The sequence below is a fragment of the Phaenicophaeus curvirostris genome, chromosome 1, assembly GCF_032191515.1.
Source record: "Phaenicophaeus curvirostris isolate KB17595 chromosome 1, BPBGC_Pcur_1.0, whole genome shotgun sequence".
Lineage (NCBI taxonomy): Eukaryota > Metazoa > Chordata > Aves > Cuculiformes > Cuculidae > Phaenicophaeus > Phaenicophaeus curvirostris.
In genome coordinates this window covers 29998003-30010799 of record NC_091392.1, presented here as the reverse complement: position 1 = coordinate 30010799, position 12797 = coordinate 29998003, and the positions used below count along the sequence as shown (strand labels likewise).

Below are 12797 nucleotides of genomic sequence, written 5' to 3'. Positions count from 1 at the left end.
ATATACATGGAAGCTGCGAGGTGTACTATGGTCTAATGTAATGCACTGGCAAAAGCTCTGAATGGTTCAGTTAGGAATCTGCAGTAAATAAGCAGACAGTTCACTATTTTGTTTTCACAGCAAAAAAAATATATATTTGAGTAGATGCTTTAAAATACCATGCACACCATTGGCTATAGTACTTCTTACACAGTACAACATAAGCTTTCTGTTCTTATTTTTCTGTAACACCTAGAAGCATATAGCATCTACGCTTTAAGTGTATTTACAAATTCAACAAAATATCTACATATAAAAAGCTTACTTAAAATTAAACTTGATGCAAGTTATGAAAAACCAATTTATTGGCAAATGAAACTGAGCATTCCTTCAACCATAGGTTGTTATAAAAATTTATATTTGGAGGTAAACATTTGATTGATAATAGTATGTGAGAAAATAATTTTGTAACTGATAATGGTAATCCTTTACCACTGAACAATACTAGCACTTGTCAGATTGAATTCTGTGGTTTGAGCAGTAACCCCTACACTGCTTCAGGGTGTAGATAATTACAAAGCTGCCACACTGATCAGGCCAGGACACAGAGGGAAATGAGCTCTTGCTGGTGTGGTTGGCTGTTTAACAATTTCTTTTACAAGGGCTTATACCATGCTGTGTTAGTAAATCATTTAAATCTGATTATGTTTTGTTTTTAATCTTCTAAGGCCATGAAACATGTTGTGCTGTAACTGTGTAGAAAGCATTTATCTTCTGTTTAAAGGAAAAAAAAATCATACTTTTCTATGTGTAATTTAAAATACTAAAACCCTTACCTTTTTAGCACAACAGTTTCATACCACTTTTATTCTCTACTTTTTTTATTTTATTTGGCAATGACGGTGGTCCACTAATCACAGTTTACTGCACCAACTGATTTAGTAGTACAGCACATTATGGAATGCATGTTGTATAAAGGCACTGAATGTATTTTGCCCTGTTTTCTGGAACATTTTCTCTCATATTAAAGTTTTTCTTTCAGTGACTGTACAAAGTCCAAAATGCATTGCAATGCGTATCTTTTATGCCCTAAAATCAATCCAATGTGTTTTGATGTAAAAATAGAACACTGTACTGCTGTAATACTTGATAGATTAAAAAGGCTATAAAGTAATAGGAGCAAAGAGCAGATAATAGGGTCTCATTAAGCATCAGCAAATGCAAGTGTCATACTTAAATCATTTAGCAATTATATACTGTACATACTGTTCCTAACTGTCTTGCAAAAAGACATATGATAGCTAGACATTAAGTCACCAATTTCACAACAATGTCCACAAAGACATTGAAGTTCTATATATAATACTACTATAACACTCTGACAATGAAAACGGAATTCCTATCCAGGGATTCAGCTGAGGACTGCATAACAAATTGTCAAACCATGTTTTTATAGTGTACATGAGATTACCTGTGAATTGTGTAGCATTTTTTCCCATGCATTATACTGTATTTTCAACAGGAAACAAAATTATAAGTTGATGTTATTGTTTGTGTCAGTTCCTTTTAAAAAAGTAAAAATACCCATGTTTTGAAAAAAAATTGTATTTCATATCTTGATTCATATCTAACATACCACTTAAGTGTGTCATTATGCCGTGTAACTGTATTGACCTGCATATTGTCATATCATAAACATCTTGTGGTGCGGAGCTCCGTTACCTGCATGTTCATAGTATGAGGAGGAGGATGTACAAGTGCATTAAACAAACTGGAGATACAAGGGGATCAAGTTCTGTGGTTACACGAATGAATTCATGGCATTTACAGGAGAAGGAGCCTCAGAGCTTTCATTTCCTTCTGCAGGTTCTTTCTCTTTTTTACCGCTATATTGTCCAATAAAGGAGCCATCCTCATTGAATTGACCATTTACACCTTCTCCATAGTCAACTAAACTATCATCACTGTCTTCTTTTTTCACAGTTCTGTCTGAAGGTGTCCGGCTTCCTTTTTTTAGAGGTTTATGGTCCTCTGCATCACTGGAGACACAAACAAACAAACAAAACGAATTAACTGATGTATTATATATTAAGACAAAATCAGCCATGCATGCAGAGTTTCTAAAAAGCATGTGTGCAGCCCTGTAATCCTTTAGTAAACCCACATCACATTGTAGAGACAAATCAATATGATGCAGTTGACATGAATACATGGTGTAGGAATGGTTTAAACAGATAATGTCTTCAGTGGAAGGAGGGGGGCTTGTGGTTTAGTTCTTTTTTCCCCCATCGTGCATGACTTCTCAATGATAAGACCTGTGCCCTTGGCTTGGAAGCAATTTAGATGCAACTGCAAGCATTAAAAACAGGGTTGTAAAGTTATAAAAAAAAAATTTATTTGTTCTCCAAAGTAACAAGCTTATGATGTGCTGTGAAGTTAGTCTGTTAAACTCCTTAATTTCTTTGACTCCTTGAACATGAATGAAGAATGAATTTGGTTAAATGAAATATACTGATTTTCTTTACTAGTATAAAGAAAATAGAGTGCTGCATTTCAAATAATTTGTTACATAATGCAGGCCAGACTTGCAATTTTCAACCTTACCTTTCAAGAGACCTACATATTCCATTAAAAGGGTGCAGAAGAAACAAATGAAAATAGCCTAAGAAGAAAAGCAAAGTCCATATCCTGATAGTGATCAGTATTTTAACAATAATAAGTTGCTCTTAAAATTGCTAAAACATTTGCTGTATACAGATAAAGGAACAATAGAGCTTACAGTAGCTACAGGTGAGCAGTTAAGAGCATGCTTAGATTTTTTTTTTCATTACTTATCAGATCAACTTCTTACCCTAATCCATAACTGATGACATGTTCTGAAAATGATGATGGTGATTTGGAGGACAATAGAAAAAGGAAAGGAAAGAAAGGGAGGGAGGAGGGATTCCTGTAGCAAAGTACTGTGATCTTTGTCTTGTCAGTAGAAAAGCTGCAGCACCATCAGAATTCTCAAGTAAATTTGCAGCTGTGCTAAGCTTGTATTTCATGCAATAGATGTAGCTGGGGTCTTTTCAGAATCCTTTACTCTGCACTCCAGTATCTTGATGAAGATTTCATCAGTGGCTCTAAAGCTTTTCCAACTAAAAAGCACTATTACCAGCTTGCACTTTTGGGTGCAATTATTTACCTTGTCTTAAACAGAACATGTGACTTTATTTGCATATAGGGTATAAAAGACTAAGTGATTTTTGCTTTTTATTTAAAGATTCCCAGCTTATGGAAAAGAAATATCCTTAGAATATCAAGGGTATAAAAATATAATTACAATATCCACAATATCAGGCTGAACTTATACTCAGCAAATTATCATAACTGTGTAACTCCTATAACCAAATACCTTAGTTCTTCCAATAATTATATTTTTTATTTTTTTTTCTCATTAATATCTTTGAACATCCAGAGAAACCATATATATACATATAGCTCTCTCACGTACAAGGTCACACAGATTATATTGTTAGCTAGCAAACGTCCTGTTGAGAAACATGCCACTATTGCTAGAAAACTATTACATCAATTTTCCATCAAGTTGCTGCTTCTCATCTCATCACATTTTTTGGCTTTGGAAGACTACAAGCTGTCACATTCTAAAAGAAGTACACCTCTAATACATACCAGAGCATACCAGAGGTTTTATTGTTCTATGCATACAACAAGAAAGAAGTGGTTGGAATATCTATCATCTTAACATGTAAGAAAACCATCACATTTAAAATACACAAAGGCGAAAACTCTAAATTTGACTATATCAATCTTGAATGTTAGTATTGCTGTTTATATGGCGTAAGGATAAATATTATGTAATTGGTCTTCTGTGCTCAGTGGTACTGCAAACATACAGGCTAGTAACATTTAAAAGAATGCTACTCCAAAATGTCAAGCATCCAGCAGCAAAGTGCAAATGTTTATTACACTGCAAAAAAAAAATAGCAGATTACAAGGACATTACTGAAGAGAGTTCATTTTGGAAGGATCCTGTATTTAAAAGGTTGAAGTTAGAGTTGAGTATTTAAAAATTACACACAACGCAGTTTCTCCATTGCCTCATCAGAGGGCATTAGCATCATTACAACAGGGTATTCAAGCCAAATGAAGACCAGACCCTCACTTTGAAATAGTACCCAGTCCTACTCCCAAAGAATGACCTGCAGTGGTTAATGCTTTCTAGGCAATTCTATTTAAAAAAAAAAAAGAATATTGTGCATATGATTTCCTGTTTAATTTTAGGTGGACAGCTTCATAATCGCTTACACTGTAATACATAGGAATGAAAATAAATTAAAATTGCATTTGTACCATATTCCAACTGGTACAGAAATCCTGTACAAATTCTAAGGTGTGGCCTTATGCAATGTAATTCACTAGGCTAGAATATATAGTAAAAAAATAAAGCATCATCACGGTATTAAAAAATTCACATTTTTGTATTTAATCCAAAATAAAGCTTGAGTGTAATTTATAACTTAGATAACTGAGTAATGGAACTTCTGCTGTTAGGGTTTCTGTGTTTGCATTTTTGAAAACAAAGTTTATTTAAAGGCCAAACAATGAAGCAATACTTACACAGTTGTTTGTATTGTGTTTGTGAATTTTCTCTATTTTAGCAATGATGCAGATTCTACTGTCTGCATAATTAAATCAAACCAGCAAAATTGCAGATTTACCCAGGAGCATACCTGCACAGAGGTGCAGACTGGTGTAATAGCACGGTTACAGCACACACAAAAATCAAATCTGAATCGGGGGATTCTCTCCCTTTATTGCACTATACAAGTCCAGAAAGAAGTTCCACCAAGATTTTGGCAGTGGAAGAAGATGTGGGATTATCCAAGGTTCTTTTCACTCCTAGTTCAGGAAAAGGAAATAGATGCCATAGTACCATTTATTCTTCATCAAACTGGATTATGACTCTTGTAATGTATGAATAGAATGTTTTGGGTGGAAGGGAAAGAAACTGAGAAATAAAAAGCAAAACAACAAAGCAGGAGAGAGAGGGAAAAAGAGTGAAGGCATCAATGTTTTGGATGGCACTTTTGTAACCCTGGGGGTTCAAAATAGAGAAGACACACTGGTGCTCTGGGGAAATGCATGTATTTTCTATCTGATGCCAAGAAACAAAGTGCAAAAGACATTGAATTACATTATGAATATGGATGACCTAAGAGCTATTGAACATATACTGGCTGTGTGAATGTATAGTGCTATATTTCAAAAACACATTAAAGCCATAGATTTCAATAAAAATATCTCCAGGATTTGCTGATCTTGCTTAAGATTGTTCATAAAACTATTCCAAAATGCAACCAGGATAGATCACAATTTCTCTTAGTTTTTGTTTGTGCTTTCGCTTGCTGACTTTTAGACTGACATAGTATAACATCATGAAATAAATAATAAAGTTAAAAGTGAGTTGACTAAAATTAGACTGGAAAACTGAAGGAGTTTTGATTAAGTGTTATATATGGAGTGCGTACAACTAACAGTGAGACCACACGTACTGGGAAGGAACAAAGCAAGAAATGAGAACTGGTGTGAATTCTATGTTTGTAACAGACAGACATGAAAGTTATGTGTAGTGAGACTTCTGCTATTTGTCTGTACTAAAAGCTTTTCAAGGATGAAAGTTTCTCATTGATATATACCAGATGATTTGATAAACATGGATATGCACCACACGCATTTCTTCCCCTTTTAGCAAGAACAGTATTTAATACTAAAGCATACACTAAAAGTGTGATTTAAATACTTTTAATGAATGACTGCCAATATATGAATAAATGTTTCTTTTATTTCTTAGTTTAATGAAACTCGTAGCAAATTTGCAGGTAATGATTAAGAGATATAACAAGTATGGAGGTGACAATAATGTGTAAGTGCAAAGTACAAACTTTTTTTTTTTAAAAAAGTACTTCCATTTCACAAGCTCATCAGTTATTGAAAGAAATAGGTACCTTGAAATCTCCTTTCTTCTTTCAACTTTTCAATTTTTCCTCCTTAGATATGGGTACATGCAGCAACCAGTCAGAATGGGGAAGACAGTTTTACGAGGCCTCTGCAGTCCAGCAGGCAACTAGTTCCCACTAAACTTTGCCACATTCATGGACATGCAAAAAGACTCAATATATGGTTAGCAATATACTACTTTTCCTTATAACACAACTGTCAGATGAAAGGCAACATAGAACAAACAAAATAGGTAAAGCATTCTGGGCTACAGGACACAGAAAGAGGCTGCAGAAGATGAAATCTGTTGGCAATAAATTCCTTTTTCTGTGCCCTTAGGAAATCAGCCCAGAAATATTTAAGTATAAACAGTCATGTAAAGTCACTGAAGCACCTCACACTATAGCTTCTTGCATGCTCCAGAAGAACCTCTGACCCAATACCTTGCAGGTTTCTTTCTGCTCATGCTCCTAAACTGATAGGACTGCACAGATGAAAAATGCTTTCCCTATATACTTATGCACTTGGATCAATCCAGAGCTCAAAACATTTTACTACTTCTAATCTTGGTAAGACAGAAGCACATCTGTATTAGTTTTCTGAGTAGTTTTTGTTTAGCATCTCTTTAATGCTCAATCTTCAATCCTGGCAGAAGCTGAAAAAAAGTGGGGGAATAAGCTCTGGCTTTAAATGGCAGTGGGTTGAAAAAACTTTCTACCTTTGCTGTTTCTGGTGGAAAATTTTACAAAGAGAAATCAAAGCACTGCTTTAAAAAGCTGTAATACAGATGTTCAAGAATTAAAATAAGAACTGTTAAAGAAAGCACATGTGCATAAATGAGAACACAATAAGACTGCTGCCAAATCCAATCAGACTATTCAGAGACAAGAATTCTTCAGGCAGTCCACTGACATCATCTCTTATACTATAAGGGACCAAGCTTAGAATTATGGTGCTGAGGAAAAAAAATCATTGCTCAATCCCCCTGGAAACACACCTAAGCTGCAATAAAACTTGAATAACTACAAAAGAAGTAGTTAAAAACTATTTTCTCATTGTTAATCAACCAGAACATGAAGGAAGAGTACTATATTATCTAGCAATCTCAGAACTCTCCACTAGCCATTTCCAGAAAGTCTCTCATGGGATATCAAAGAATTTCTAGGAAAAACATTGTGTGTGTCAAAGTGTTAAAGAAAAGAGGCAAAATAAATCAACACAATGCGCAAACATCCTGCATTACCACAATAGCAGTCCAACTACTGTAGTTACCTGCCTTATTTGATTTTCCTAAGAACATTTTGCAGACTGCAATGAGATGCTAAACTTCCATACTTCCTATGAAGTTAACTAAGAAATGCATGCTTGCAGTCTCTCCATCTCCAGGAATCCACAGGTCTGTAGATGGCATAACTTTTTAATTTCTCTTGATTTAAGGCCCAGGATAGAAATTTAGGCTAATTTATGCACCTATACTATCCTGAATGAGAACTCTAGAAAGTCTTTAATTTGAACTTAAATGAACATAAATTTCTGGTACTTCTTGAAGTTTCCTGGTGTAAGGATTGACTGTCCAGTATTTACCACCTCGGTCTTCTCAGGAAACTACTGGGACTGTAGTGTAGTTTGCTACAGAGGCACCGTTTTCCCTTATTAAGTACAAGTGCAGGTATGCCTCCAGTTACAGGAACACAGTGTACCTGGTTATTCTGTGGCTCCTGAAACACCTGTGTTTCCTAAAGCCTTACTTCCAAAGTTGGCTGGTTCTGCAGAAAGTATGCTCTTAGGTGAAGCTGAAGAGTGCAGAACGTCAGACAAATCCAAGCCATCCCAAGAACACTGGGAGGCCTGAATGTGACAGAACTGAAATGTGACAAAAACCTCCCCTGAAACTGAAAGCTATGAATTCTCTAGAAGATTTCAGTCAGTCATTAAGGTTTAAGTAATTTAAAAATTTAAATCGTATTTTGAAACAACTAATCTTCTAAGCACTAGGCTTACTTGTCCAGAAATATTGAATTGTATTCAGTATAAAATCCAAAGTTTTTCTTTCTTCCCAGTTACTGAGAAAAGAGAAGCATGTCTATATCCTTAGAAAGTTCCTCTTGCTGATCTGGTGTCTCTCTGAAAGTGAGATGTCCTTTCATATCTGGCATGCAATAATTGTGAAGCCTTATACTTTCCCTTCTGTCCTTTAAACTTTGGGGGAGAATGAAAGGAGCTCAGACACTTGTGAGGATAATAAAATGAAGAGCTTCCAACAGAGCTCTTTTTTTTCAGCTGACGTAAGGAGCATTTGCGTTCTGAGAAATCCTTCATGACCTGAACCAAGGAGTCACCAAATAGTTTGCCGCCTGTGTATGGTAGAGAGAGCAGTTTACGTTTTAGATCTTGCGATGATGTCCAAGGACGTAGCCATATAGCTCTCCAGGCTACAATGAGGCATGCCATGTTTTTAACAGTAAGTCTAAGAGAATCTTCAGCTGCATCATGGATAAAATTAGCTGCAATTTTACATAGCCTGCGTTTCCTCTGCATGACACCAGATGAGGCACATTTCTTTTTGCATCTGGCTCGTTCTTCCTCCAGCCATATTAGTAATGCTTTAGAAGTGTAAGTGCAATAGATAGATACTCCAAGTTGGGCTGCTACTAGCTTGAAAGATCTTTTAATTGCTTCCTCAACCTTTCTATCAGTAGGATCCTTAGGGAAAACATCCCTATTAGCTGGTACTGATAACACAGAAGCATCGGTAACCAATGCCCTGTCCACCTTGGGCAAGTTCCTCCACAAAACAGCTTTATCCACTGGAAGAGGATAGAGTTTATGTAGGAGTGCTGGGGCTTCATGCTTTGCCTCAGGATTACCCCAAATCCTACAGACAAGATCTTCCACAGCTGAATGGATAGGAAGAGCATTATCTACTTTGACTTCTTCAGATGCAACAGGCAATTCTTCTGAAGCATATTCAGATTTGGAATATTTTAGCATTAACACTTTCTTTATGCACTTGAACAGAAAATTCTGATTCTCCATGTCAAACTTACGCACAGGATCCGGTCCCTCTTCTTCGTCTTCTGTAGGGGATTCAGATGACACATCCTCATCTTCAGGGGATGACTCAACCTCCAAAGCCTTGTCAGCTTTATAGTTCTCCTTCCTAGAAGATGCCTGACCTTTTGAACTGTCCATATGGTGAGACTCAAAAGTTTGGGAGCTGCTCGCAGTTGTTTCTAGAGTAACCACTGGAACTTCTGCAACTGGTACCCTGGAACGCTTTACCGAATGGGACCTAGCCTGTGCCACAGATGTTATACTTTGTCTGGCTGCTGTCAAAGCATTCTTTAAGACAGTAGCTAGTTCAGGCAAAATTACAGATTTCATTAATGAATTCTTTTCAGATTCAGAGAAGTAAGTAGTGGTAGCAGAAGGTCTTACCTTCCTGTGGTAGGAGATCTGAGCGTCTTCTGAATCTGAGCTGTGGTCTGGGCTCTGGCTGAACCAGTGCTGGAGAGATTGCTGCCTTTTCAGTGAGCCACGAACTGAGTTGCAGCTGAGGGGTTGTAGGAAAGGGGATGGCTGTCCTGCCTGAGAATCTGAGCCCTCCTCCGACCCCATTATCTGTTGCTCAGAAGCATGATGTCTAGAGCCATGCCTGTACTTCCATTCGTCTGACCTTTTTTCCTCTTGGCAGAGGGAAGCAGAGGCAGAACTAACCCTTGTAAGCTCTGAAGACTGCCTAGCCTTCCTCCTCTTGTAGGAGGTGTCTGATCTGGTGCTGAAGTATTGATCCCCTGACCTTCTGAAGAAGCTGGATCTGTCAGATCTCACAGATTTTGCTTTGGTAAAGACAGGGTCTGCTTCAGAAGAATTGGCACAGCTACCTTTTCTTTTCTTTTCCTTGTCCAGTTTCCTTCCTGTCCAAGCAGATATGGACCTGAAGTGATGAAAAAAGTTCAAAATACTCGAATTCCTACATCTTTCAAAAATTACTATTTTTTTCAAGGAAATCCTACGCCCTTTTTCCTCAAAGAAGCACTGCATCATGACCAGTGGCATGTGTGGTAGGCAACCTGGGAACTGAGTGAATGCAGCGATGCTGGGCTGCAGAGAGGGTGCCAAGATATCTTCTGTAATCTGACTGGTTGCTGCTGCTGCCCTGTCTCTAAGGAAAAAAGAGGAAAGCCCAATACAGACTAATTATGCAGAAATATATTTTAGAAAGGAGTTTTTGCATGGTACATAGGATGAGCTCTTTCATGTGAACAAGTCTGAAAGCTTGGCATGCATCTGTCCGTATGCACCAGTCATGAGGTGGATAAATGCATTATAAAATAATTTCATAAAGCACTAGATGATTCTTTAGATTAACTCAAGCCACTTAAATATAGAGAAATAAATTCAAATCTTGCTACAGGTCACACATAAAAGCAGACTTGAACAGTCTTCTTCTAGGCCTGAGAAAAACTGCACTGAGGTCACATAATTTGTACAATTCTGTACAAAGGTCTTTTCTACTGTTGAAAGTTTCAAGTATTGAAAAATGGGAGCAATTAAGCAGCACACAAACAGGATTGCCTAGGAAAACTTACACAGTAGTATATCAGCTTCCAAACATTGCCCTTTTATTAGCTGAATTTAATTAATCCATATGCACTTAATGCTATAATAAAATACTATTCTGAATTCATTAACCCCCACACAGAGTATTGTATTTTTAGGTTTTTTTAAATCATGGAAAAATAAGCAGAAACAGTTCTTTAGCATTCAGAATCAAGACATCAGATCAAGACGTACATTTCTCTTATATGAAGAAGCAATGGAGTGGATCCTCAAAAAAAATTATTTTTCTATGTACATTTATAAATGCCACCTCTCCAAAATAATAAAGAGCTTCTACAATGCTTTTCACAGAGGAATGCCCTGGAGAATCTATTATAATATCAACTTAAAATATTACTGCATTGACATATTTAGAAATAATAACATTATTTCCTATACTAATTAAAAAAAACAAATAAAATGCTTCTTTTTTAATTGTTATTTTAACAGACTTGCCAAGGCATGCTTCTTGTGATGCCAGGAGACTCCATTTACAATAAGGAAGAGAGTCAGGAAAAAGAGCTCTCTTGCATGCTTTGAAGCTGCTTGCCGTGTACCTTGTATTGAAAATGAGATTTCTTTTTTCTTGGAGGACAATCCTTCACCTCTGCATATAACATCACTTTCTTGTTATTGGATTAGATGTTAGTATGGGCAGTCATTTTAAATACATTTGTTTTCCAGTCCATGTACCCCAAGACTGTCTTTCTTAGGCTTCAATTAGAAGTGCATTTTCAAAAACCATACTGCTAACTGAAAAGACACTGTATCTAGTAACTTAATTATCTGAAAGATGAACTTGTAAATAAAGATTCCTCACTTTGCGACAATCATGTTTGAATCTGGATTTCACTTTGCATTTGTGAATGACTTATTCTAAGCTTGGATATTTAATTTTTTTCCCGATGGTGTGGTTGAAATGCTGTCTATACTTTTGTACAACACTGGATACAGAATCTTTGCCAACACAGAAAAGAAGTTAGTTTTGAAATATTAAGCGTGATATTATACATAGTGCATGTGTGATATGAAGAGTGAACATGACAAACCACATCAGTTGCTCACCTGTATTCACCAAATGTTCCATCATCTTCCTTCATAGGTTGTATTTCTGGATCAGCATGTGCATCCTCCTTTTCCTTCACTAAAATATTTGAAATGGTAGTTTTTATCATTAAACTGCAAGATGAGAAATCTTAAGACGTTAATTTCTCAAACTGACCGCATTTGACAGGAACATGGTTTAAGTAAAAAATATTTTCTGAACTGGGGGCCTTAGCCTGTTATGGTTTTTCTTTTGAAGGAAAAGATCTTTCAGTTTCTTATGGAATTTTATTTTAATTCAAGTACAAAATATCCCACATCATTCTGAATTAGTAAAACTTTTATTCCTTTCATTTCTAGCACTAAATTTTTGTTAAAAGTCCACTGAAACACTTTCTTTACTTATGTTATTAGTAGAGCTATTATTTATTGAAAGCTAAATAATTTAGTTGTACTTATCCATACTTCATATTTCCTCTTGATATTCCTCTCATACTGATTGATAAAACTGAATCATATCCAATTGCGTTCACTGTCACTTTGTACACTTTCTGCTTCCATTTCCAGGAAATTTTAAATAGTATATTAATAATTATGAATATTGGAAAAAAATGGGTATGGTCTGTTCATTTCTTCTTTTCTATAACACGATCAAAAGCAAAGAAAAACCACCTACACCGAAACCTAAATTTAAACCCACTGTATCTCCTACACATCGTTGTTATAGATTTAATCATCATTCACTGATAGGAATAAATCCATGCATATAACAAGTCCCTATCATAAACTATGTAGCACTGTGTCCTTTGGCACAGAAACCCACTAGCACTTGAGTCAACTGATACTCCTCACCACAAGAAGGATGTTGAGGCTCTGGAGCGAGTCCAGAGAAGAGCAACAAAGCTGGTGAAGGGGCTGGAGAACAAGTCTTAGGAGGAGTGGCTGAGAGAGCTGGGGTTGTTTAGCCTGGAGAAGAGGAGGCTGAGGGGAGACCTCATTGCTCTCCATAACTACCTGAAAGGAGGTTGTAGAGAGGAGGGTGCTGGCCTCTTCTCCCTAGTGACAGGGGACAGGACAAGAGGGAATGGCCTCAAGCTCCACCAGGGGAGATTTAGGCTGGACATTAGGAAAAAATTCTTCACAGAAAGGGTCATTGGGCACTGGCACAG

General features: G+C 36.5%; 1 protein-coding gene across 33 annotated transcripts in view; it reads right to left on the bottom strand.

Moving 5' to 3' along the window:
* Positions 1 to 756: 756 nt before the first annotated feature.
* Positions 757 to 12797, bottom strand: part of NRCAM (neuronal cell adhesion molecule) — a 153257-nt gene continuing 141216 nt past the window's right edge. For 14 of the 33 annotated variants that reach the window (XM_069851606.1, XM_069851614.1, XM_069851633.1 and 11 more), the window contains 2 exons: positions 11650 to 11728; positions 757 to 2018 (listed from right to left, as the gene is read on the bottom strand). In XM_069851606.1, coding sequence (XP_069707707.1) covers positions 1781 to 2018; positions 11650 to 11728 — 317 coding nt within the window. In that variant the 3' untranslated portion in view covers positions 757 to 1780. Of the gene's footprint in view, positions 2019 to 2583; positions 2642 to 7855; positions 9920 to 11649; positions 11729 to 12797 lie in introns of those variants that run through there. The other 19 variants (XM_069851538.1, XM_069851445.1, XM_069851473.1 and 16 more) reach the window with 5 other exon arrangements.